At 38.0% G+C, this 27,469-nt stretch overlaps 2 protein-coding genes across 8 annotated transcripts in view; one reads left to right on the forward strand and one right to left on the reverse strand.

Moving 5' to 3' along the window:
• The window catches only part of ATG3 (autophagy related 3), a 34,649-nt gene extending 28,220 nt beyond the window's left edge, over nt 1-6,429 (reverse strand). Inside the window, exons 1-2 of the mRNA XM_061393767.1 lie at nt 5,906-6,429; nt 2,991-3,032 (exon numbers count right to left, since the gene is read on the reverse strand). Coding sequence (XP_061249751.1) covers nt 2,991-3,032; nt 5,906-5,977 — 114 coding nt within the window. The 5' untranslated portion in view covers nt 5,978-6,429. The remainder of the gene's footprint in view (nt 1-2,990; nt 3,033-5,905) is intronic.
• A 209-nt stretch (nt 6,430-6,638) lies between these two features.
• Nucleotides 6,639-27,154, forward strand: SLC35A5 (solute carrier family 35 member A5). 7 transcript variants are annotated; one of them, XM_061393162.1, is made up of 7 exons: nt 6,639-6,727; nt 7,570-7,715; nt 12,475-12,573; nt 13,900-14,033; nt 16,705-16,772; nt 23,065-23,845; nt 25,477-27,154. In XM_061393162.1, the coding sequence occupies exons 2-7, from the start codon at nt 7,589-7,591 to the stop codon at nt 25,543-25,545; spliced, it is 1,278 nt and encodes a 425-aa protein (XP_061249146.1). In that variant the 5' UTR covers nt 6,639-6,727; nt 7,570-7,588; the 3' UTR covers nt 25,546-27,154. The 7 variants fall into 7 exon arrangements, with proteins under 7 accessions (XP_061249146.1, XP_061249223.1, XP_061249619.1 ...); XM_061393239.1 differs by having other exon boundaries at nt 13,903-14,033; XM_061393635.1 differs by having other exon boundaries at nt 13,903-14,033; nt 23,065-23,225.
• Nucleotides 27,155-27,469: the final 315 nt, after the last annotated feature.

The raw sequence follows: 27,469 nt of genomic DNA on the forward strand, positions 1-27,469 counted from the left end.
GTCCTGACTCAAGCAATACACACACTTTCCCAATTCTATTTCACAACAACAGTTCTAACTTAAAATCATGTAGTGTTCATATGTTTATTACATAGCAAAAAAATTACATTATCTTTAATCTTCTATTGCCTTTCTGAGAAAAGTATATATCTATATATGTGATATCCTATTTCAATTTGAGAGTAAAACTTAAGAATTCTGTAACTTCTAAGAAGATAGATTAACAAGATTTAACAACATACTCTCAACAGCAACTTTACAAAATGTTTCTACTCTTTTATTTAAAGAATTTATTGACTATTTAAAGTGATTAGGTAAAGACAAAAACCCAAAGGAAAGCAATACTCTCTTCCCCAAGTTTTATGCATTTTGGGTCACTGCAACCAGATGCTACATAACAACTCTGTGGTTATCAGGAATTAATTCATCACTAACACAAAAGTATTAACAAAATGCAAGCAAAACAAAGAATTAAAAATTTTAAAATTCTTTAATAGTATTGCTTCGAGGTCACAAGACTCTAGTATTTATTCCCTAGCACCTCTGGTGACATCTATTGAAAAAATAACAAAAACACCGTAAGATAAGGAAAACTATAGAAGAACATAGCACCACAATGATATTTAGCATATGGTACTCTTGCTCTCGTTAGTGGTGGCCATTATTTTTATTACACGCTTCCTATGTTCAAATGAAAGATTCAAATTTCTAAATTCTCAGTACTGCTTACTCTTAGTGATTAAACACTGGATAACTCTAACAAGATGGAATTAACGTGAACATTCTGATAAGCAGCTTTATTCTTCAAGCTATCCTTTATTACTAGTACTCTACTTACTCAAGCCATATATATGTTGTACAATAAAGTATTTTTAGTCCAAAAAGTACCATATTAATGCTTATCCCTTGTTTTAAACACAATACTTCCACATCTCTCAATGAAAACAAAAAGACAGCTAAATGCTGACAGCCAGAAGCCCAAAAACAGTAAAAGGAAACAACTCAACAGATCAAATCAGTATAGTATTTCCATCAAACCAGTCAATCCTAAACGAAATCAATCCTGAATATTCACTGGAAGGACTGATGCTGAAACTCCAATACTCTGGCCACCTGAGCAAAGAGCTGACTCATTGAAAAAGACCCCAATGTTGGGGGAAGACTGAGGGGAGGAAGAGAAGCGGGTGGCAGAGAATGAGATGGTTAGGTAACATCATTGACTCAATGGACATGAGTTTGAGCAAACTCTAGGAGACAGTAAAGGACAGGGAAGCCTGGAATGCTGGAGTTTATGGAGTCGCAAAGAGCTGGACACGACTTAGCAAATGAACAACAACAAAGCATTTTATGTCTTCTGATCTTCCTTCTTCTTCCTCTAGGCTCATTCTAAACTAAATCCTATAATTGTGCTCTATTCTCAATCCGGGATTATGTGGTTGGTACCCAACTGAGCTAGTTTTTGCTGCGCATTTTTTTAAAAAGGGGAAAATTTATACCTCACTTCATGATACAGTTAAGTGCAATGTAGGATTAGTAGCTGTTTTAAAACGGCTTAATCCTATTCAATAACCACAGGCTTGCATCTCTAACTCCAGCTATCCATTCATCAATGTCACTTTCACATAGAGGAGATAAAGCCAAAAATAAGAAAAACAGCATACAATCATCTCTGCTCTTTATTTCAGATACCGAGTTTTAAGACTCATGTCTAAATTATACCTGGCAAGAACATCAATACTATCCTTAAGCTCAAAACTCAGTTTTACTTGGCATTCAAGGTATTAAACTTATGATATCTAAGGCAGACAGGTCCTTTAGAGAATGTCAAGACAAAACTCCTCATCTTGAAATGAGGAAACATGAGGCCTGTGCCTAGATAGCTTGATTTGTCCAAGTCAGAATAGGAGGGATAAAATGGGTCCAAAAGGCAGGCCTTCCAGGTTTTGTCAGTACCACCATGTGTTTTCACTAAAAATAAAGACAATTTTAGATGTAACTGTCGGTTCAGCACACTATTCTTTGAACTTAAAAGGATTTGGGACTGAAGAGATTGCATCACAACTGAAAACTGAAAAATCAGTTAATTCTTTGACTTCAGGTCTTGAAATTTACAACATGATCATGTAACATAGCTCATTTCAAAATGTTTCTTTCAAAACAGTGAGTTAACTTCCATTGCCAATGACTGGTACTTTTAATGAGAGCTAAAGGTGAAGCTTAAATTATTTGCCATTCATCAACAATAAAAAATAAATGTGATGTAACTGTAACTACTCATAAAACTGGAGTCCAAAAGGATTTTTAGACCAGAATTTATTTCTCTGAAGACAACAAAATAAATTATCTAAAGAAAAAGAAAACTTTTATTATATAGGCTTCATGAACATGCAAAATGATTCCTCAAAACATAATTTTATGTTAAAAGGTCAATAAAACACAATTGGTCTATAAAAGAGCCATGAGTTTCAGTATTAAGCAGATACTACTGTTTGGCTAGTAGAAAAAGTGAAAGAATGGTGAAAAAAATCAGTGTTAAGTATGTAGCAATAAAATATGTAAGCTGAATACTGATAGAAAACTTAATATCCAAGAATCAAGCCAAAGTTTTCAAATGGAAAGCCGTGAATACTCATGTTTGGGGTAGAAAGAATCAAGACACAACAAATAACAGAGTCCAATGCACAGCTCAATATAATATAAATATGATTGAAGGATAAATGACTACAGGAGTCTTTTCCATTTCTTCTCCCACCCTCATTTTTAAATAAAGAGGAACTATAGAAAAGTATGAGAAATGACAAACTGGGAGGGAAGTTACACTTTCTTTTATGGGAAGTAGAAATCCTTACAAGATTGCTAATACAGTCAACAGGATCTAATTTTACTCAAATCAAGATTAAATTTCAAGATGTTTTCTTATAAAGCAAAAAAGTCACCCAGTTTTCTGTAACTGTAGAATATAACAGCTTTATAATATCTTCAATACTCACCTCTTCTGGGGTGATAACTCCTGTTTCCTTAAACTTTGATTCCTAAAGAGAGTAAAAAGAATAACAGTATTACACTGTCTCACTTTCAATTGAACAAACATTTGTGGGCAACTATTTGCCTGGCACCCATCTAGGTAATGGAATGACAAAAAAAGAATCTGTCACTGGTACCTGACCTCAGGATTATGTAGCAGAGGAAACAGACATGAAAATAATTAAAATACAGTGTGATCAATGCTACATTAGAGCAAAGCTCTTTGGAAAAACATTCAAAGGTTTATACAAACACTAAATCTCAAAATAATTTTGTAAAATGACCAAATATCATTATTTTACAAGTAAAAATATCTTAAGGTGTTTAGACATCTTACAATTCAGCCAATGTCTCACTGAAATTGAGTAATATTAGAAACCAAATCTAGTCCTAAACCATCTAATACTTTTCCATTATTTTCATCTCCATCAATATAGTATACATTATACTCTCCCTAAAGCAAGGATGTTACTTATCAAATTTTTCTAAAGTTTTACATAAGATTTTATGGTAGAAATCTACAAAAACAAAGATCCATTTATGAACATTACTGATTCAAAAAATATCAAATAATATATACTAGGTACTATTTGTGTAATAGGGACATACAGTGAATAAAATAGACCAAATGCATCCTTGTCTTCATAAGAAGTTTAAACTCTAGTGCAGGGAGAAAAGCCAAATGGTGATCAATACCAGGAAGAAAAATAAGGCAGACAGGATACTAGTGGAGGTGGAAAGAGAGAGATGGTTATTTCAAATAGGATGGTGAGGGAACAAAGACTTCACTGCTGGGTGACTAGACAGTAGAGACCTTAAGAAAAAGAAACAGCCAAATGTTGAAGAGCATTTCAGAGCAAATGCAAAACCCAAGGCAAGAGAGTTCTTTTTTTTTTTTTTTTTTTTGAGAGCTCTTGATAGATAATATAGAGGTTAGACTGGTTTTTAAGCAAAAGTGAGCAGGAGTGAGATAGGACCCTTTATCAAACCAGTATGGGCTTCCCTGGCAGCTCAGTGTTAAAAGAATCTGCCTGCCAATGCAGGAGACTCCAGTTCAACCCCTAGGTCAGCAAGATTGCCTGTAGTAGAAAATGGCAACCCACTCCAGTATTCTTGCCTGAGAAATCCCACAGACAGAAGAGCCTGGTAGGCTACAGGCCATGGGGTCACAAAACCTTCAGAACCAACTCTGCGACTAAACACCACCCACAAAACAAGTATAGGCTTGAAGATCCCTGTAGAGACTTTGGCTTTCACTATACATATGCCTTTCAAACCACGATTTTTCTTAACTTTTACTTCCTAAGAAGAAATCATTCTATCTTTCCCAGGAATTTAGTTTTTTCTCCTTGCCTTCCCATGTCTAGTAGGAAACTATCAATACAAGAATTAGTTTTGTAAACAGGGAAGTTTGCACAGGGAAGAACAAGAAGAGGGTCATTAATTCTTTTTTCCTTATTACTAAAACTACATACTAAGAAGCTAAGACATTTTTTCAGTTTGGTGAACAAGTAGAACGCTTCCTAAAAACATAATCTTTTGTTGTAAGTTCAGTAAAATACAACTGGTCAATACAATAGCAGTTTCATGTTTAAGAGGTCTTTTACTCTTGCTCCTCTCTCCCTGAAACTAAAAAGTTTTAATAAGCATGTATTATTTAAATACTGTATGCCTAGACAGACATGTTTCTGAAGAGATGGCATAATATGCATAAGAATCACTTAATTTAAATGTCAAAATCATTTTCAATTTCAATAGACTGAATAATCTTAATTAGGATGGGTTTCACACTAAACAAATATATAGGCATATCAAGTGTTGGAGTTCTCATTTATAAATTTTTTTTAAACTTGGCCCAAAAAGGTATAATTTTAAACAATTCTTAGAAATAAGTATTTAAAAACACAGGATTAACATTTCCCATTGTCCTGAAAAGGCAGTAAAGTAAAATTTTAAAATACCAGAGTAACTTCCTGAATAAAGAGGAACCATTTCCAAGGGTATTTCATCCCCACACTAAGAAATGTAAAATCTTAATTTAAAACTTACAGAAAAAAACACTTAAGCAAGAAATTCTTATTCATTTATTTTTCATCATTGCTCGCTTTTTAGAAAGGAAAAATACAGTTACAATAACAAAAAAATTACCCTGAAAGAGTTATAAAAGAAAAACTCGAATGCACTTCGAGAAATTCATCTTTGAAAATAAGAAATCAGCCACCGGTTTAATAGATAATATGTCACAATTATTACTTTTAAAATGCTGTTATTGCCAATGTAAAATAAAATTATGTATTTAGAATGGTCAGGTTGCTCAAGTCCAAGATGAACTAGTTGCAGCTATTTCAAAACCTGAAAAAGGGTGCCTTTGCCTGTAAACTGGGATCAATGGTAGTGAAAAAAAATGTTGCAAATTTCACCTTGTTCTTTTGAAATCTAACAAGGCTGCGACCTCATTCACAACTATTTCAAACTCCTAATTATGAGACTTACTATGAAATTTGAAAGGAAAAAAGTGACATGTCATTTTAGTATCAAACACTGATTTAAGATAAGCAAATAATCCTTCTTTTAAAAGTTCAAAAGATTTCCGATGTTAAGATTTAACGTTCTCAAACCCACCTAGCTGCGGACCACCTTCCAACCCAAGGTACCTCGAGGAGCTGAGTTCCGACGGGAGTAGACAAGAGTACAGACTCACGGAGCATTGCTCCGAGAACAGAATAAGACCGCGGTAGGGGGCTGCCCCTTTCCCGCGTACCACCCTCACCAGCTGGCTACACCACTACCCGCCGGACACCACAGTGACACCCCGGCGCCAGGTCCTCGGTCCCTGCAGAGCCAAGCGTGTGCCTGCCAGGCCCTCGCACGGCCGGCTTACCTTGAGGACCGGGGTCAGGTACTCAGCCACTTCCAGTGCCTTTCCCTTCACCGTGTTAATCACATTCTGCATCCTGGGGCCGGAGGGGCGGCCGGCCCCGCGAAGGAGTGGAAAGGGCAGCCGGGGCAGGGAACGAGAGTCAGAAAATGTCCCCGCTGCGGCCGATTCGCCTCAGCACCCGGCCGGCGGCACCCGAGGGGACGGGTCGCGACGGGACGGACGGGACGAGGGGGAGGGGCGGCCAGCGCGGCGCGCGAGGGCAGGGCGCGCGCTCCTCTCGCCCCAGGCAGCGCGCCACAGGCCCGGCCCAGCTATCACCTGGCCGCGAGGGAGGGCGACGGGGCCGAGTTAGCGGGCAGAAGCGAGCGCACGCGCACCCCTCGCCCTCTGGGGAGCTGTCTTCTCCACCAAGCTTCACTCGCGCCCCTTCCGGCTTCCCCTTCTTCCTCTCACTCTCTCGCCGTAGCTCCGCCGCCACCTGGGCCTCACGTGACACAGGACTCTTCCCGACACGTGACGCGAGAAAGGCCGCGCTGGGGCGGGATCGGGTCGCTTCTCCCCTCCCTCCGGAAGCGGAACACTGAGCGCGCCTGCGCAATGGGCGGCAGGTCCGGTCATTCCCCATCGGATCGTTATTGTGCTTTTTGTTCCGGAATAGGAGGGTCTTGTCCAGAGGCCTATTCGCCTTTCTTTTCCTCTCATAGCTCCCTCGCCTATGGACCCTAAAAGCTGCCGCTGCTGCTGCTGTTGCCGAGCGAGACAGTTATTGTCTCAGCTCTAGGATGTGCGTTCTTCCACTAGAAGCTCTTCGAAGGGACCGAGGTAACCGCGCCCCCCGCGCCCGGGGCAAAGAAGTGCGCGTGCGTTTGACGGGAAGGCGCAGCAGACCAGATCCCTCTTGCGCATGTGTGACAAGAAGGCGTTCCTAGATGTTGGAGAGAAACCTGTCCTTACCGAGGAAGGGAGATATCTCTTTGGCCTCTGTAGGCTTAGGCCCGCTAGGGTTGTGGGTGTTGGCATTTTTCAACGCGTCTCCCATCAGTTTCCCAGGTCCTGTGCGCTGTCTTTATACTAGGTTGGTTTGGGCAAGTTAATTATCCGGCCTAGAGTTTAGTAGCCTTAATATATCCAAAGAAGGCCTTAGAGTCATTGATATTTAAGGTGTCTTCTACTTTCAACAGTAATTCAGTATAAATTAACAGTAGTGTTTCGGATATTTTCATTTGGTCTTTATGGCAACGAAATCTTACCCAGCAAGCGCTTTTTCATCCTATGGAAAGACGCTACTGAGGAGAAAAATACAAATCTGAAATTATCTTCTAGAGCAAAGTTGCTCATAAGAATGAAAGTTAAAGCATTGTTTTTCTGCAGAATTCTGCAGTCCTAAAGTGTCCTTCTAAAGTGTCCAGGTTAGAGGACAGCACTTCTAACCTGGCTCTTGTCTTTACTGTCTAAGGAGTTCCCCCCTCCGATCAGAGATTTTAAAATTGACTCTTTGATTTCCTTTCCCCTGGTTTCTCTTGTACTCCTCAACTTTTGGTTTAGGTATAGCCATAGCTAGACATCTAAAAAAATTCCTTTTCTGTTCTTCACAAATAAGTGGTACTTGTGTTATGCTTAATCTGCCAGCATGGTTGCTGATTGAACTTATTATTCTTTTTAAGGGAATTAAAAAACAGTGGAATGGAAAGCAATTGTGGTCATCCCATGTTAAGCGCCTCCTCAGCAATGTATACATTCCTGCTGGGGGCCATATTCATTACTTTAAGCTCAAGTCGCATCCTACTGGTAAAATATTCAGCTAATGAAGGTAAGTTAAGATTTGGAATATGTATGGAGCACTTCCATCTAACTGCACATTTTCTTGTTTTTAGTTTCCTTGTATATAAAATGGGAATAATACTCTTAAAAGTTGGCCACCATCTGGTGGCGCAGATGGTAAAGAATCTGCCTGCAAGGTGGGAGACCCCAGTTCAGTCCCTAGGTGGCGAAGGGTCCCTGGAGAGGAGAATGGCAACCCACTCCAGTGTTCTTGCCTGGAGAATTCCATAGACAAAGGAACCCGGTGGGCTACAATCCAGGGCTACGGTCCATGAGGTCACAAAGAGTCTGACAGGACTGACTTTAAAAGCCCTCTGCTTCATGTAAATGATAAAACATGTTTAAATATGATTCTTTACTCTTGCATTCCTTACCAAGAAAAATTTTTGATGCTGAGTAAAATTTTTGTCAGTTAAGTACAGATCAAAACTTTTGCAGAACAGATCATAACATCTGACTGTTGCTTCAGTCAGCAAGTGTTTCTGAGCCTATAGCAATATATAACTTATTTTGAAATAGGAGATATATTTGGTCACCTGGCATTTGTAAGGTACTATTTTAATTACATTATCAGTGGAACAGTACAGGTTATTAGTTTTGGTAAATACGTACTCAAGAAATCTTTTATTATTCCTGATGTAAAAATTTATATTTTAACAGCTTAATTCACACTGAGCTAAATGTTAGTATTAAGGTTCAAAATGCATAATATGTAGACCTTATTCTTAAGAATTCACAGTTTATTAGTAGAGAAAATACATGTAAATGCATCAAGAAAATACAGTATAATTGCAGTTCTATACCAAAGATGCAGAGGTAGTTTAGAGTAGAAGGTGATAATATTCTCTCTGAGAGAGCGTGACGTGGACTGCAAAGAGATCAGGGAACACTTCCCTGGTAAGGTGACAGTTGACCTACAAGAAGACAAGGTGGGCAAAGGTATTCAAAACAGAAGCAGCAGCCTGTAAAAATCGACAGATGTATCAAGAAGCCGGGTGGATTGTGAGAACATGTCATTCAGAATTACTGAGAAAAAATTTTAAGGACTTGGAGGAGGGGAGGAAGGAGTGCTTGGCTAGAGAGGGCAATGATCACATAGTTGATCACACAGGCCATGCTAAGGATCTGACACTTTATTCTCTAGGCTGTAGATTCTGGGGGACAGGGAGTACTTGGAGAACTGTAAACAGCTGGGTAAAATGAGAAAGACTGTTACAATAACTGGCTGAAGACAAGACTAAAGGAAAAGAGAAGTAGCCAGTTGGGGAGTTATTACAAATTCGAGCCACAGATGATGAAAACTAATGAAGGATTTTAAAGTAGGAGTAGAGAAAAGAGGATAGATTCAAGAAATATTCTAAACATAGAAAACACAGGACTTGAAAATTCCCTGGTAGTCTGGTGGTTAGGACTCCACTTTCTCACTGGCAGAGGGCCCTGGTTCAATCCCTGGTTGAGGGAACTAAGATCCTATAAGCGGTGTGGTGTGACCAAAAAAAAAAAGACAGGACTTGGAGAGTGTACTGAATGTGGAGACTGAAGGAGATGGAAGTATTGGATAGCTCACTCAGAGGTTTCTGGTTTAGATGCCCAGTAGACTAATGATGCTCCCAATTGAGATGGAGACCAAGGAGGAAGAGGAGATTGGACAGAGCTCATAGAGATTAAAATTTTAGCTCTTGTACCTCACATGAGGCCAGGAGCTGTGTCCTGCAGTGTCTAGCACTTCACACATGTCAAGGAACTGCCAGTGTAGTGAATAAATAGAAGATAGTTCTTCATGTGGATATATTTAGTGAGCATTAAATGTTCAAGAATACAGATTTGGAAACATTAATATTAAATTGACATTTAAAACTTGATGAGAAGAGGGCTCATTCAGGGTAAGCACACAGAATGAGAAAATAAGAGCCAAAGATAGAAATCTGAGGAATGCCAATGGTTAACAGGCATGTGAATACTCAGAAGGACCTTAAGAAGGAATTAGAAAGATGAGAGAACTAAATGCACATGACTTGTAGAAGGGAGTTTGAAGACCAGAGGGAGAATTGCAATATCAGGATGAGATAAGGATTAAAACCTGCCCTTTGGAATTACTAATTAGAAGGCTCAGGGACTAGATAGTTGGAGTACTGAGGTGGGATCAGAAACCAGACTGTTTGGGGACAAGCTCTGAGTGGAAAGTGGGTATAATGGAGGGTTTTTTTTGAGTTGGTAATCTTGAGCATATTTGGAGGAGAGGAGAAGGCGGCAATTAATAGAAAGACAAAAAAGATACACTGAAGCCAGAGGAAATACTTACTGTAACAAAGCTCCTGAAGAGAAGGGAAGGTTTTAATGGGGAGAATGGATGAATAGTGAGGCCATTGCTGTCCTCTCTGGGACTGAAGAGAAACCAGTAAGGATGAGTGTGGTGTAGACAAGATTGTGAGTGTGGGCAGAAGGTGAGTGGAATGATACCATGGCATGATTTGGAATCAGCCATGAGAGAAATGCAAGGAAAAAAACAAAACACAAGAATGAGTTGAAGAGCGGTGACAAGAGTTTGAAAGTTGTGGTCTGAGGCCCTCTATTTTTGTGTGTGCATGTATGCTCATGTATATCATGCCAGAGAATAATGCAAGTATTGTTGGAGGATAATAGAATGTGATTTCAGGCTAGCTTTGAACTCAGAAAGGGAGGGAAAGATGTTCTTAGCTAAGCTTTTAATGATGGACGAAGTTTAAGAGGCAGTTAAGTAAGTTCCTGTAGTACAGAACACTTAACTGCCAGGCATAGGAAGATGACTAACATGGTCCCTGTCTTATTAGAAGCTTACATTTTAAGGGTAAGACATACAACATAAAAAATAAACATAATACAGTGTTACAAGCACTGTTAAAAGATTTATAGGTAGTTACCCGAAAACTGGGTTCATCTCTTGATAGGTGTTGAACCAAAAGATACAACCAGGCCAAAGGTCAGGAGAAGAAAGGATTTATTACTTGTAGCAAGTAAGGAGAACACCTGAGAGCTTTCCCAAAGCAGTGTCTCCCCAAACAGCAAAATTGAGGAAGTTTTAAGTTAAGCTGCATTTTATGAAGGGGCTTGGGTTATTGACAGAATCCAAACTGTAGCTGACTGAAGTTGTGAGGGGCAGAAGAGATCAACATCGCCATCCCTTAGCTTCTGGTTGATCTGGTGGTTGAACACTGCAGTGTCATCTTTACCATTGAAACTGAACTGGGAGTCTTTATAACCGATATGGTCGAATATCTTATGAACTGATATCTTTACTGATATCTTTATAACTGATATGGTCAAATATCTTATGAACTGATATCTTGACTGATAACAGTTTATTCCTACATTCTTTTGTTTCCATAAGATTCTTAATTACTGAGACCTGTTCAGAGATAAGCATTGTGGCCAAGTTTAGGTCACAGATGACTTAAGCTAAAAATGGCATCTCATGTCAAGAGAGCCATGCCTGTTCTCTTTCTCCAGGGACCCCCAACTTTATCTGCTTACAGTAGTGCTACAGGATTGGAGAAGAATAAAGGATTGATTATGCATGGGTTGAGAAGGTCAGGGAAAACCACAGAAAAGAGGAAGAAAGGATGTTCTGGGGAGAAAGAATGTTGAGTTGGCTTTTTTCCTTTCTACTTGGCCAGTTTGGTTTTTTCATATGACAACCAAGGGAAACAAAGCAAATATTTTTTTTAAAATGCATGCCTCAAAATAGTACTGGATAAAATTTATGTTTGTCCTTGGTAAAATTATCGAACAAGTTGTTTGTAAGCATTTGGAAAAAAGAAGTAACAGCTAAGTCAATATGTACTAACCAAATCTCATTTCCTAATTAGATTGACTTGTAAGTTGGGACATCTCTTCCTAATGTGTCAGTGGGTTTGGATGTGTCTGAGAGCGTGTTTGTCCACTCCAGAGCCCTGGGCCAGTTGCCTCTTGCCTCAGGCTGCTTTCTTCTTGTTACCTCAACATCTGTTTGTCCCAAAGTGCCTAACAAATAATGTTTTCCATGTGGACCGTGATATGAAACAGATAGGAAACCTCTGAGTTAGGGAATATCACAGAATGTATGCTGGTTTAAGCAAGGCACATAAGACACATAAGAGGAACCATGAGCTGGGTAATAATTCAACTACGTAAGTTGATAGCTGGTTGATGAGTCAGGCCCTGATTGTTAAGTAATAGTCCATTTAGAAGGTGGTCTCTAACACCATACCACAAAGCTTTCTTTGCTGGTAGCCCTAGCCCCCTCAGCACATTTTTCAACAACTTGAATGAAAACATTAGAGATGTAGTTCTCAATTTCAAAGATAATAAAATACTGGGGTAGGACTAACTAACACATTAGGTGCATTGACTCAAACATTGGAAAGAACAAAGCCAACTGGATGAAATTTAATGTAACCAGTATTAAAATCTAACTATTAAGTTTAGAAACAACTCTAAATTATTAACCATTAGTATATGTAAGCATTATATGGGTTTCCCTGGTGGCTCAGTGGTAAAGAATCTGCCTGCCAATACAGGAGATGCAGGTTCAATCCCTGGAAGATTCCCCTGGAGAAGGAAATGGCAACCCACTCCAGTATTCTTGCCTGGGAAATCCCATGGATAGAGGAGCCTGGCAGGCTATAGTCCATGGAATCACAAAAGGATCAGACACAACTGGGCAGCTAAACAACAACAAACATTATATAGACCAAAATTTATAGTTAAAAAATATTTCTGTTTCGTTTCAGAGAACAAATATGATTATCTTCCAACTACTGTGAATGTGTGCTCAGAACTGGTAAAGCTGGTTTTCTGTGCGCTCGTGTCATTCTGGGTTTTAAAGAAAGGTGAGTCTTGACATGGTACTATATAACTGGTTAAAAATCAGAGAATCAAAAAATGTTAGAACTGAAAGGAACATTTTATGTCAGTTAGCCTAGCCCATTAATTGTATATATGAGGATGCTAAGATACAAATAGAAGTATGATTACCCATGTTTGGCAGGTAAGGAACAGGCTCAAACAGAAAGTGTGAGGTGGTGCTGGGTAGGAGGGGGCAGAGCCCCAACTGTCCTAGCGTCCTGTCCACTGCTCTGCCTCTTGACTTGTTCCTGTGGGGTGTCCCATAGGGAGTTAGTTTGTATCCAAGTTCAGAATCATCTAAATCGCTGCTGTCTAACTTGATATGTAGCATACTGGACAGCCATCCTCATTTCCTTTAGGGGAGGCGGCATACCACTTGGAAGTTAGAGAAACTATATTCTGGGGCAGATTATTTTACTTTTCTGAGTTCCAGTTTCATTAGCTATCAAATAAGGGTACTAATCCTTCCTCACATCTAAAGTAAGTAGCTTTTTGTGGCTATTAATTCTCCAGTTATTGAACCTTACCTCTCTACTACTTTGGTCTGCCTTCCCACATCAGGTTAACAGAGAACTTTAGACTGCCAAAGGCTTGCCCTGAAAGATGTCTTTTCATTTTCTAAAGTTTCAGTCTGTGCGACGTTTCTAGTTGGTAGAATACATTTCTTATCTCATAAAATGTATGTGTCATTTACTAGGGCTTAAATTTAAATTGACTTCTATCTTTCTGTTTTATTTTACATTCTCTGTTACAGTACCTTCCTAAGTTTTTGGAATCTTAGAGATAGGATAATAACTCATACTAGGATGAGTAAAAGTCAATTTTATCTACTCCCGTCTATTTAAGTTTTAGTTAATATCTCCCTTTTGTGATTCCCTCCCCCTCCTCCCCTCACACAGCCCGGCAGGGTAAAAAAATTCCAGCACAAGTGATTGATTTTTCTTTCCACTTAAAAATTTGAACTTGTTGATCTCTTTTGGCTTTATGCTCAGAGTAGTAAGAGAAACTGTAAAGGTATCCTGAGTTGCATTCTTCAGTGATACATCTATCTCAGGTTAGCAGAAATTAAGAAAATCGTAATTCCTAAGGTGTTGCTGATACCAGTGATGGACACAGTGGTGGGATGAAGAAAGACAGTAATGAAATCCTGTGTTGTCCTTGATTTCTCAAGACTAATAGTCACTTATGAAAACAAATTTGTTAAGCCTCTTTTAAAGAATTGTTGTCAGGAGTTGATATAAGTTACTTTCTCTAAAAGTATGTGCATTCTTATCAAGGTTATATATTTATTGCTGTATTTCTTTCTCCAGAAGATCATCAAAATAGAAAGTTGAGATGTGGTTCCTGGAAGGAATTCTTTAATTTCATGAAGTGGTCCATTCCTGCCTTTCTTTATTTCCTGGATAATTTGATTGTCTTCTATGTCCTTTCCTATCTTCAGCCTGTAAGTAAATAAAGACAAAGAAAATAACACTGAAAAGACAAGAGAAATGAATCCCAGAACTAACCTTTTTCTCTTTTTTAATTGTTTTCCTTACCTTTGTTAGTTTCTCATTGCCTCACTGGCCTTCCTAAGGTTTTACCAGAATCATCTGAGCACAGCCAATCTACTTGCCAGACTCTCCCACTGTGAAAGATAACTGTATTACACTGTGCTGACTGATCTGAAGGAGCTGCTTCCTGATCCCTGGATCTAGAGCCATCTCTATGTAATCTTAACCTATCTGCCTAGTTTCTGAGCCATCCTGTGGTCATGCACCTCTAATGCTAATCTCAATACCCAGGACCTCCAGGCTGATTCTGTTGTTCAACTCAGAAAATTATATTCTCAGTGTACCGCTCTTATACTTGTTTTATGTGGTTTATATGTATTCTATTGGTATGATTTTCTTTTTGTGTTAGTCCTGTCATTTAACCAACAAGTTGTTCAAGGGTAGAGATTCTATCCTCCCAATCTAAATGCTGTCCATGACTGATAATACTAGAAATGCTTCTTATCTCTCCTGGCATTCCCTGTGCCAATTTAGAGAGCCACTAGTAATCAGAATTAAACTTTGGTCTTTTGCTTTTGGAGCAGAAAGTGGCAACCCATTCCAGTATTCTTTGCCTGGAGAATTTCATAGATAGAGGAGCCTGACGGGCTACAGTCCATGGGGTCTCAAACAGTTAGACACGACTGAGTGATTAACACATACTTCTGCTTTTACTTATTATTCATTTGGAATCACATGTATTTTTTTCCTCTCTATAATTTTATTTTATAAAATGAAAGTTTCTGTTGCTGCATTTAACAAAATGTGTTTTAAAGAGCAAATTCATTCATTTTGATTATAAGTAGGATTTCTGTTGACACTAATCCTGTGTTTGAAGCCTCTTTAGGTATAGCCAAATCAGTCTGAGAGTGGGGTGAAAAGGAGGGTGCAAGAAGGCACTGAGGTAGAGAACAGGAGTTTGATTCTTTTGCACAGTTTAGAAGATTAGAACCAGGCAAAACCAAACTGCTTGATAAAAATAGAATAATGTTACCATACTAGCCCAAAGGCAAGGACCTGGGCCAGAACCCCAGAGCACCTGAGGTTCCTTTACCTGTGGTCCATTTTATTAGTAAGTTCATTGCATCTAAACTGTGTCCTCTTCTAAATTCTTTCACTTTTGTTTTTCAGATCTGAGAATTCCTGTACCCAACGACATAATTTTTCACATTCAACAAGTATATGTTTGTTGTGTTTTGTTGGTATCTAACAGACTAGCTCTGAATTTATACCGCTTTGCTAAATCCCCAGTACTGAAGCAAGATTGCAGCTTCCTGTTGTTACAACTTATTGCTTTGCTCTTCCTTCCTCATCGCTTACAACCACAGATACTACAAAATAAATCCCTTGGCATTCATATTCTGTGTATTGCTGTGCCCAAGCCTAGTGGGAAAGAATTAGAGATGCATGGCAGTTTGGGGGCAAAGAGCTCTGATATTTTGTTTATTCTGTACTACTACCTGGACAGAGTAGATACAGGGCCCCAGGCCAGCGGGCTGTTTCATTGTGGACCTTTGCACTGCTGTTACTGTGACTGATCAGAGCCACCACTTTCCCCCTTACCAGCCACATACTTTTCTCATCTCCTCTTACTTGTCTCCTAACCAGGAGTTTGCAAGCATTCATCTACAGAGAAAACCTTAATGGTTCCCATAAAAGTGGAGTGGAAAAAGAGCAATGTTGTATTCTTGGAGTTTTTGCTGGTTTTTATTGGATTTACTCATTTCTCTGATTCAGCTGTATATTAGTCATGTTTACTGGTTGTATAGATTGTGGAAACTCTTTAGGGTTTAATCAATGTAAAGTGACAGGAAGAAGGCAGTAGGACTTGTTTTTAAAAATAATTAACATTGTCAGATCCAGTTATGAGGATAGTGATAAATTTCATACTTTCTGGGCCAAAATGTACATATATTCAGATTAATATTCTCATATGTGCAATTTTACTAAATTCAGAGAAACAAACCTTTATAAAAATCTGGCTAGCACCTTTCTAATTTTTTCCATTGTTCAGAACAATGGGAATAAATCCAAAGGACTGTCAAGTATGAGTTTGGTAATGAATCACTGATATTGAATCACTGTAGTTCAACCAAGTAAATTGATTTCATTCTAGAACATTAAAAATGCTTAAAAACCTATACCTCTGTCTTCCTAATGTATAAATGAGCCTAACAGTACTTGCCTTTTCTCTCTACCCACAGAATCAGCGTTAAAAGACTATATAAATCTCTTTGAGAGCTTGAAAAAGTATGCTTTATAGTCATGGTAACTATTATTTCTGGACTTAAACCTTTACAGTTTATAAGTATTTCCAGATCTGCTCTTACAGATTATTACTCAGGCATTTGCTGAACTTCAGCACATTTTCAAAGCCTGTACAATGATTTGATCATATCTGCATAAATTCAACCAGCAATAAAAATAGAATTTAATCCTCTAGTGAAGTAGTTGCCCTAATAACCCCTCTGGGTTTTGACCAAAAAGCTTTTTTTGTCAGGTGAACTTGCACCAAGCTGGGAGATTTCTGAGGTCAGTGCTTTGTTTGGATTGTAACTCTATCTTCTCTTTCTTTCTTTCTAGGCCATGGCTGTTATCTTCTCAAATTTTAGCATTATAACAACAGCTCTCCTATTCAGGATAGTACTGAAGTAAGTAACTTGTTGTGAAAGCATATATCATACTTTAAAGTGGCACCGCCTTGTTTCAGATGATATACCCTCTGAATCCCAAGGCCGGGATTTTATTGCTAATTGGCTTTGTGTATTGGGCAGGTTGTCTAACCCATCTGGAAAGCAGTTGCAATTCACTGTTTGAAATGTTTTTCCTTAGCATCTCAAAAAAAGAGACAAATGACTGGATTTTAATTATTTTAATTTTTAGTGCCGGATTTTCAACAAAGAATTCATTAGCTTTTTCTTTTTTTTTTTTTAACAGAATCTCTGTACATTAATAGGGAACCAAGAAGTTCCTAAAATTAATGTATTTGTTATTTGGAGTTTGGAGATGATAAAAAGTGACAAATTGTCTTTATTAAAGTCCTTGAGATAAGTATATTATTTAAGCTGTAACTGGCAGAGGATTTGCATCACATTTAAATAGTCTCTGCTGCAAAGAAAAGGCCAGAATGTCCTAAAGTGATACAGGATCTGGGTACTTAACTCCGGTTTAATTTGTTGTTTAATGATGGTGGTGATGATGGAAAATAAAATAACTTTTTGTTATATTTGTTGTGATTGTTTTAATTTTACATTTACTTTCTGTTTTTAATTTCTTTCTCAGTGTATTGTGACAGAGTGTTTTCATAATTGATGTGCACAGAAGGGTGAAAGGCTTGGTACATAGGCACTCAGCAGTTATTTGTGGAATCCCTTGATGCATTCAGTTTAGAAATTATATGATATTCTTGAAAGATTTTCTTTTACCTTGAGGAAGCATTCAGTTTAGTGGTTGATGTAAGATATGGGGAAAAAAATGAACATAGCATTTCAACCAATTTAAATGTTAGAGTAACTGAAATTTGCTTTTTGATTACTTTCTTCATTTATGAATTGTGAGAATAATTCAGTCCAACTAATAAGTAAAGAATGCTAATCCAAAAACATTTTATGGTTTTTAAAATCAGCGTGAATATCACTTAGTAGGATAAAAGTTGGCTTCTAAGGAGATATATGTAAGCAATTATATTTTTATATTGAGTCCTGTGATAAAATTGAGATTCATTTCCATAAAGGAAAAACTATTGGCACTGACACACAAAAAGGTTCACTATTAGGGGAGCAATGGTTTCAAAAACATGCATTTTTTTGTTTTGTTTTGTTTGAGGTTTTTTTTTTTTTACCTTTAAGTTAAAAAAACGTTTTCTTCCTATGAAATGATAGTTTATGTGTATGCATGGTGTTACTATGTAATGCATAAGTATTATGCAAAAATTACATTAATTTAAAACTGATTTTCCCAAAGAGAAGGTTAAAAGTATGTTATTGCCTGGCTTGAGATTGGCCAGTAGCTCTAGCTGTGTCCAGAGTTGGTTGGTTGTTTTTTTTAGTGACTCCAGAGCATGAGCAGGGCCATAGGCTGAGGTGAGGGCCACTTGGAAAAGCCCTGCCCAGGGTGCCCTGACTGCCATGTGGGCAGCTATGTGGGGAGGCTCTCCATCAGGCAGTGACCAGAAAACCCTAGGGCCTCCACAGGGCCTCTCCGCCCTATTTTAACTTAATCCCGTAAGGACCACTAATGGTAGGTGCAGTTAGACTGGGCCTGCCTGGAGCCCGGAGCCACTAAGCATTTTGCAGCCTTTGGGCAGCTCCCCTTGGCTGCAGAGGAGGGAGTCTAGGTGAATAGGCTGGCGGCAGAGGGGCAAACAACATTATGAACTATTGTTCAAACTTTTTTTTCATGTATTTTACCTTTTAATATTCAAAGCAGTAATATTGATTCTTAGGCATTTGTTAACTTTGTTGTTAGTATCTCTGTTTTTTTTTAAGCTTTATATTTTGTTTTGGGGTATAGCCGATTAACAGTGTTATAATAGTTTCAGGTGAACAGCGAAGGGACTCAGCCATATATAGTATGTGTATCCATTCTTCCCCAAACATCTCTCCCATCCAGGCTATACAGTAGGTCCTTGTTGGTTATCCATTTTAAATATGGCAGTGTGTACATGTCCATCCCAAACTCCCTAGTATCCGTTCACTCCATCCTTTCCCTCTGCAACTGCAAGTTCATCCTCTAAGTTTGTGAATATCTCTTTGTTTTGAATACTTAGAAGTTACTTGGTAAAGAAACAATAAATCACTCCATTTTTATTATTTCCAGGAGCTTTAATTTAGTTCCCAGAGTGAATCTTAGTTTGAGTAATTCACAAATCAGCCCTGAAGTTACTTGAAATAGTAGAGCTAAAATATGATAATAAACCTAATAATGTATTTTATGGAAATACCTTTTAAGTATTACCTGTTAATACATTTTAAAATCAATTTTGTTCTGTTTTGATCTTTTTATTGGTGGTAATGTATATTGCTTGATTTCCCCTATGTAACTTGATTTTTGTGACTCTTTGATGGTCTTTTGCAATAAAATTTTGACCTAAAAATAGTTTGAGTTTTATCCCAAGCTCTTAATTTGTTTGCCATAAATAACTCATTTAGAATATTGAAGATCTTGTCTTATACTTGACTCTGGCAAAGCCATCAAATACCTTTCCCATACAGGTAAAGAGTATAAGGCTATACAGGTAGAAAAAAAATAAGTCCGATGACTAATGCAGGAATATACTTGTAAGAATTTGAAAGTGAGAAAAAGAAAACTACCACTATCCAAATGTCTTATTCTAAATCCCATATGAATGCATAGATTCCCTCTTTGAAGTATAATTAATGATTCAAGTGGAAATATGATGAGCATGCCTCAGAGCCCCATTGGTTTGCCCTTAAGGCTTGGCAGAGTTGTATACTCTTGTTTGCTAGGCTTTAGGGAATAATATTTCAACCTGAACATCAAGATTTGGGAACAGAACCAGGAACAGCACTTTCTTTTACCTAAAGAATGTGTATGAGTTTTTCTGATTTCTTCAATGGGCAGGGAAAAAAATTATTAAAAAACATATTTTGAAACTTTCATAGGTATCTTGGAAGCGTGGTAAACTTTACTTTCAGAAGTAGCAGGAAACACAAAAGTGCCACTCAGTAATATAAGCATTTCCCCAAAACCATTCATTCCCATGATAAATATTTTTTATAAGTTCTCATGATAAATATGTCCCTGGTCATCCTCTGTGCTAATTAGAAAGGTATGATGTATGGTTTATTGAAAAAAGTTATTTTTCCACTTAAATATTTTCTTGCTCTGCCTTGGTTTACCACCAAATATGGTGTATATATGTATTTTGTGTATATGTATGTACGTATATATACACACTTTAGAAAATTTAACTTAAGATGTGTGAGTTTTCATTCATCATTCCTTTGATGAAGAGCTAAGGCCTTTCCTTTATGTGTATCTGGGATTTGCTGATGGGAGTTCTTTGGCTTCTTTCTTGCTTGAACCTACCTTCATTATACATCATCCATGGTTTCCAGTTCCAATTTCTTTAAAGTAGAACAAGCCTTAAAAATATTTTTATAGTAGATTCTTTATTATTCATTCCCCAATCTTAAAACTCACCTGCACCTAATTCAAAGGCAGTTTTTTTTTAAATCTTGTGATTTGCCTAAAGCTTTCAAGTTAGTTTTCATAAAAATAGCAATCCTTTTCTTTCACACATAATTTATGGTTTCTATAATCATTAAAATATATGATTAGAATAATGAGCTAACCTGGCAAAAACAAATTTTGGAACTGACACTTGTTTTGAGCAAAAAGTTCACTTGGGAGGAGAGGCCCTCAGGTTCAGCAAGCAGCCTTCCAGTCAGGAGCGGTCAGCTCCACACATCAATCTGAATGTCTCACAGAGCAGTGGAGAGGTCGGTTGAGTGTCTACTGTTGTTCTGTTTCGAAGTTGTGTCTGACTCTGCAACCCCATGGACTGCATCACGCCAGTCTTCCCTGTCCTTCACTGTCTCCCGAGTTTGCTCAAACTCATGTCCATTGAGTTGATGATGCCATCCAACCATCTTATCCTCTGTTGTCCCCTTCTCCTCCTGCCCTCAATCTTTCCCAGCATCAGGGTCTTTTCCAGTGAGTCGGCTTTTTGCTCAGGTGAGGTGGCCAGAAGTATTGGAGCTTCAGCTTCTGCATGAGTCCATCCCCTAAACTGAGGAGGACTCTTCTGGGCATAATCAGTCATCATTTCTAAGAGTGCAGATTCTCAGCTCACTTTACAGAATAACTTAACTGTTATATTTTCTTTGCTGAAAATCTATTTTCAGCCTAGTCCTTAGTAATTTTTAACCCCCAGAACATTCCTGAATGAGTTATTATTTATAGCAGTTACCATTTAGCTTGTATAAGGCTTTACTTTCTTAGGTTCTTTTTTCTCAGTGTCAATATTAGTGAAAATCTATAGCTTCTAAAGGACCTGTAGAGTATTATCATTGCCTCTTTTACCTTGATGTGTAGTAATTGCTTATATGATGATTCTTATAAATTAAGCACTTCATCTGTGTCTTCAATTTCCATCACATTAGCTTTCTACCACTGAAGGTGTGCCACTTGCACCTTCAGAAATGTAAGTGACTAGTTAACAGTTTCTGACCTCATGAAGTAGGACTATGCTAGTCCAGTCACGAAGTGCTAGATCTGGTTATTTGAAAGTGTCTGCACAAGAAGACATATGATATGATCAGATAGTGCTGCTTTTGAGACTGTGTAGTTAGCAGTTTCACAGCATGAAACTCTATGGAAGCATTGGTAAGATCAAACACGTATTCTCATATAGTCATACTGGGTACTCAGAATTGTATTGATACATAAGAATTGCATTGGTCCAGGAGGAGGACTTAAGAAAACCATAACTCGGACTGCTTCCTTGCTCTCATGAATACATGACCTTAGGGAGGTCAGTTAACCTCTGAGAACCATTTCCTGCCCTAGAACAAACTGCCTGACCCATGGTAGATGCTCAACAAATGCTGCAGAATTCTTCTAGTTCTCACCTGTTGCTTTACACATCTGCCTTTGTTTATGTTGCTCTATTCTTGGTATCCCTCTTCTTCATCTGACTGACTGATCTTCAAACTTGAAGGTGTTGTCACCTCCAGAAGCGTCCTTGGCTGTTCCCACCTGACTGCCATCCTCCTCTTTCCTTAGTCAACGTACATTCTTTTAGCCTTTGCATAGACTCTTGCCTCTGCCTGGATATATCACCAACTCTCTTTTCACATGAGAAACTTCAGTTTATTTTTCATCTTTCAGCTTAAGTGTCATCTCCTCTTCAAAGTGATACCTGATTCTATTTACAGACTCAAATGTTCCTTCCTCAGTGTAACCTAGTTGTTCTGTGTATCACATGTCACACGTTATATTGTCATCATTTAGGTATGACTCTCCCTATTAAAGTATAAATTCTTAGAGAATGGAGACCAAGTCTTTTTTGTCTTTGCAGAATGCCTGGCACATAGTTGATACTCATTAAGTGTCCGTTAAACTGAATTTAGAAAATGGAATAATAATCATTACATCCTCTTTTTCTCAAAATGTGTTTTTGGACCAAGTAAATAAATACTTTGTCAACTGAAACACTAAAAAATATATATATATTTTAACTTGTCTTATCCAACAGTAGTTTGGGGGGTAATGCCTTATGATGAGGCTATGGATCAGGGAGCTAGCTTCCTCCTTAAATCATTTCTGGATCATGAATACTTTTGAAAATTTGACAGAGCTTTGAAGGGTCTCCTGGAGAGGGTGGGGAAGGCCAGAAATTCACCTATGTGTTATAGAACCTTTGGCACACACTGTAAGAATTCACAGAAAAGTTCATCACATTTTCTTCCAATTCATGGAAACTTGATTAAGAATTCCTGCTTTAATGTACTTTATTCCCAGATAAAAAGTGATTGTACCAAACAACTAAGATCAGCTCTCAAGGTAGAGAGGAGACTTGGTTAAACATAAAGTTCGAAGGAAATTTACAATGTGAAGATCCCCTGAAGGAGGAAATGGCAATTCACTCCAGTAATCTTGCCTGGAAGATTCCATGGACAGAGGAGCCTAGGGGAGGTTGCAAAAGAGTCAGACATGACTGAGTGACTAAACAACAGCTAGGAGAAATGACTGGATGGCCTTAAGGGACAATTACTCTAAAAAGTGAATAAAAATAACAAGTTCAAGAAGCACACTCACCCAACAGGTTTCCTTTGAACTTGAATTGTAGAGAATGCTAGCAAAAATGATGTGGTTCAGGCAACCAAGTACTCAAGTAATTAAGTGTTCAATAGAAACAGTTGATGTGGGAGGGGAGAAAATGAGTAATTAAAAATCTCCTTTCTCATCTTTGAACAGGAGGCATCTAAACGGGATACAGTGGGCTTCCCTCCTGATTCTGTTTTTGTCTATTGTGGCCCTCACTTCTGGGACGGAGACCTCACAGCATAGCCTGGCAGGACATGGATTTCATCATGACGCCCTCTTCAGCCCATCCAATTCCTGTCTTCTCTTCAGAAGTGAGTGTCCCAGGAAAGACAATTGCACAGCAAAGGAGTGGACATTTTCTGAAGCTCAGTGGAACACGACGGCCAGAGTTTTCAGTCACATCCGTCTTGGCTTGGGCCATGTTCTTATTATAGTCCAGTGTTTTATTTCTTCAATGGCCAATATCTATAATGAAAAGATACTGAAGGAAAGGAACCAACTCACCGAAAGCATTTTCGTACAGAACAGCAAACTCTATTTCTTTGGTGTTCTTTTTAATGGACTGACCCTGGGCCTTCAGAGCGGTAACCGTGATCAGATTAAGAATTGTGGGATTTTTTATGGCCACAATGCATTTTCAGTAGCCCTTATTTTTGTAACTGCATTCCAGGGCCTCTCGGTGGCCTTTATTCTGAAGTTCCTGGATAACATGTTCCATGTCTTGATGGCACAGGTCACCACTGTCGTCATCACAACGGTGTCTGTCTTGGTCTTTGACTTCAGGCCCTCCCTGGAGTTTTTCTTAGAAGCCCCATCAGTTCTTCTCTCAATACTTATTTACAATGCCAGCAATCCTCAAGGTGTGGAAAACGTACCTAGGAAAGAAAGGATTCGAGATCTAAGTGGCACTCTTTGGGAGCGCTCCAGTGGGGTAAGTTTGTGAGGATGCTGCTGCTCCCCAAATTCAAAGCGTGGTTATACGAGAAAAGAAATAGATTAGGGCTGTTTTATCACAGGATATATTTGATCTCTGTGAGTTTAAAAAATCATTCAACATTTGCTGGACTCCTTGTGTGTAAGGGCTCATGATAGTACTGTCAGGGGTTGAAAAAAATTATAAATCAGAGTGTCAAGGGCCTTATCCATTAGCTGTATCATAGAATATTATAGAGTCATAGAGCCAGAGATGCTTCATAGGTTATCTTGTCTAGTCTCCATAGCTTTACAATGAAGAAACAGACTCTAAGAGGCTTACTGGGTGACAGATATTAAGTGAAAGAGCTTGTAACAAACCCATGAGGTCTGACTCATCCATTCATTACTCTTCTCACTCCACCATAGTTGAGGAAAAAAACTTTGATAAGAAAAGTTGATCTTCAACATTAGTAAGTCTTGTTAAATGTATCACTAAATTGAAAGCCTAGCTCTTTCTGTTTCTTGGTAGTTACTCATAAACCAGAGGGTTGCTGAAGGACATGCCTTGTTTATCTCACTAAGAAGCTGGTCCCCAAAAGAATCTCTGCAGGTTGACCAAAACTGTTTTCTAGAAAAGTACACATGCAGTTATTCTGAATATTCTTCTAAGTGCTTATAATCGTTTTAGGAAGGTCTGCAATGGCACCCCACTCCAGTACTCTTGCCTGGAAAATCCCATGGATGGAGGAGCCTGGTGGGCTGCAGTCCATGGGGTCTCAAAGAGTCGGACACGACTGAGCGACTTCACTTTCACTTTTCACTTTCATGCATTGGAGAAAGAAATGGCAACCCATTCCAGTGTTCTTGCCTGGAGAATCCCAGGGACGGGGAGCCTGATGGGCTGCCATCTGTGGGGTCGCACAGAGTCTGACACGACTGAAGTGACTTAGCAGCAGCAGTGATCTTTTGGAGGCTCAAGTTAGGAGTTAGATGTATGTTTAAATAAAACATAAAATAGAGTCCTCTATCTAGGTTTAAATTTACAGTTCTCATGAACACAAAAGATAGTTCACACAATGAACATACTTCATGTAATAGTTCATACATACAATGAACATTTTACTCTGAGAAAGTTAGCTTATTGTTTATTAGAGTTCATGGTAGAACTTCCCTCATTAATGCCTCTGAAGTGATGATACGACAGATTCTTAAGATGGAAAAACTATAAGCCTGCTCTGATCTCAGTCAGAGTATAGATTTATAAATTCTGTATTCTTTTCCAAAAGTCTAATAACACCGTTTGCCCTACTTTTTTAGGTAAAAGAAAATGAATTTAGGTAACACCTAGTTTATACCTATTTTTGCAACCTTTAGTCATTTCCCTTCAGGACCAGCAGAGGGCGCGCTTTACTTTGCTCTTGTTAACTTTGAGATTCAAATACTTATAAGTGCATTCCAATTTTTATGATCTCATTATATGTCTAAAATTAACTTTCCAAGAATAAGTATTTCATTTCATTTAGCCAGATTATAGTTTAATTAAATAAGATCCATGATTTGTTAGTAAGGGTTCTCATTAGTAATCATTAAAAATGGAGCATTTCTAGTTTTGTCCTAATTAATTACTGATTTCATGTTTCCTTTTAGGATGGAGAAGAACTGGAAAGACTTACCAAACCCAAGAGTGATATTGAATCAGATGAAGATACTTTCTAAGTGGTACCCAAATAGTTGGCAGCTATCACAAACATTTTCACTATGTGTGATAATTATCTTTTCACTTTGATAAACCAAGAACATTTCTAAAGCATAAAACTCTTTGCATATATCTAACCATTCCCAAAATAATTCCAACCAAAGCTTAGAGGACCTAAAGGCTAAAAAGTTCTAAGGAACTGACATAAGAGTAATAGTATGGAGACTGCATTAATGACATGGTACTTAGTACATTGTGGGCTTACCAGGTGACACAGTGATAAAGAATCCATTACAGGAGATGCAGGTTCGATCCCAGGGCTGAGAAGATCCCCAGGAGTAGGAAATGGCAACCTGCTCCAGTACTCTTGCCTAGACAATTCTTTGGACAGAGGAGCCAGGTAGGCTATAGTTCATGGGGTCTCAAAGAGTTAGACGGGACTGAGCACACACCCAAACACTTAGTAAGTCAAGATACATTTGCAAATTATTTTCCTCCTCCTCCATTCCAAAATAAACTTGTGATAATCATGTTAGCTTTACCCTGTAAGTATACAAATAGAGATCAGTTTGCTAGATTTTCATAATTGTGTGGTTCTGCTCTGCATGCCATAGTCTTCCCTTTTTTATCATTAAAATATCACTTAGGTTGTCCTTTGAATTTTGAGGTCATGGAGATAGTCATTTTGTAATTAAAAAGCAATGTGACTCTTTCTAAAAAATTTGCTTGAAGGCCACAACATTGATTTGAGAATAATGTAGTCTGCTAAATATTTTGCCAAAGAAACAAAATTTTCAACAAAAATCTCAGAATTTTAATTTTTAGGAATTTTCAGGGAATTTTAGTTTTAGTGATTATCCTTTGATGTTTTTCTATACAAAAAAGCTTCAATTTAGGTGAAAGTTGGTTTCCAGTCCTCAGTTATCACTTGTATTTTACATCAGTTAAGCCAGCTGTGATGGGTTTTTTCTCCACAGTTTGAGCATGTCACTTTTGGATTATTCTATTTCAGAGAACTAATAAGCTACTTTTATTAGTTATTAAATAGAAGTTATGATTATTATATGTATTTATAGCATATTCTGTTCCTAAAGGTTAAGCCACTGGCTTCAGATCCTGCCAGACTGTTGGTAAGACTAGTGCCGAAGACTTCCTTTTAAAAGAGTCACTTTGCAAACAAATGACTTTTACTGAACTATGAATGGTGTTACTCTAAAAAGAGGAAGGCTAGTCATAAATAAAGCACTTTATAGTAACTTATTTCACACTTAAACTGCATGGTATTTTTAGAGGTATTTTTGCATGCATCCAATTGCGTCTATGAGTTAGAAGAGTCAGGTGATAGGTAATTTAAAAATGAGGAAACAAATGATTTGCCCAAGACTGTACAGCTGGATGGCGATAGGACAAGAGCTGACTTTAGCTAATAGGCTTGTGTGTTTACAGAGTACTATACTGTAAATATGAGCTTTAAGGTATCATTTTCATACAGTTGGTATGTCTTTTTTCCCCCTAATTTTCATGTAGATAAATATAAGATGATGCTATTAATCCATCTGTGATAGCCAGAAGAATATGAATGGCAAGAGTTGGTGGAAATTTATAAATAAAATAATTATTAAACCCTTACCTTGTGTTGCCACTTTGTCATATGAGGTGGAATACAGAGTATTTTTAATTTCAAAACTTTTAAAACTTTCTCTTCCAGGAGATCTTGATTTCTGAGAATAACAAAATTCTTACTTTAGTCATAGGTTTTCCATCAGAGTACTGTGAGCAGGAAGATTACCTTATTATGGCAGTTCACTTTAAAGTTGGCAAAGAAAATCAGTTCTAGGAAGACCTCACTTTGAAGAAATATAGCATACAAAACATACTTATGAGACAGATAAAATTCCAACAATATTATTTGTGAAGGTATTGCCTACAGAATATATTAAATAG

The sequence above is a fragment of the Bos javanicus genome, chromosome 1, assembly GCF_032452875.1.
Source record: "Bos javanicus breed banteng chromosome 1, ARS-OSU_banteng_1.0, whole genome shotgun sequence".
Classification (NCBI taxonomy): domain Eukaryota; kingdom Metazoa; phylum Chordata; class Mammalia; order Artiodactyla; family Bovidae; genus Bos; species Bos javanicus.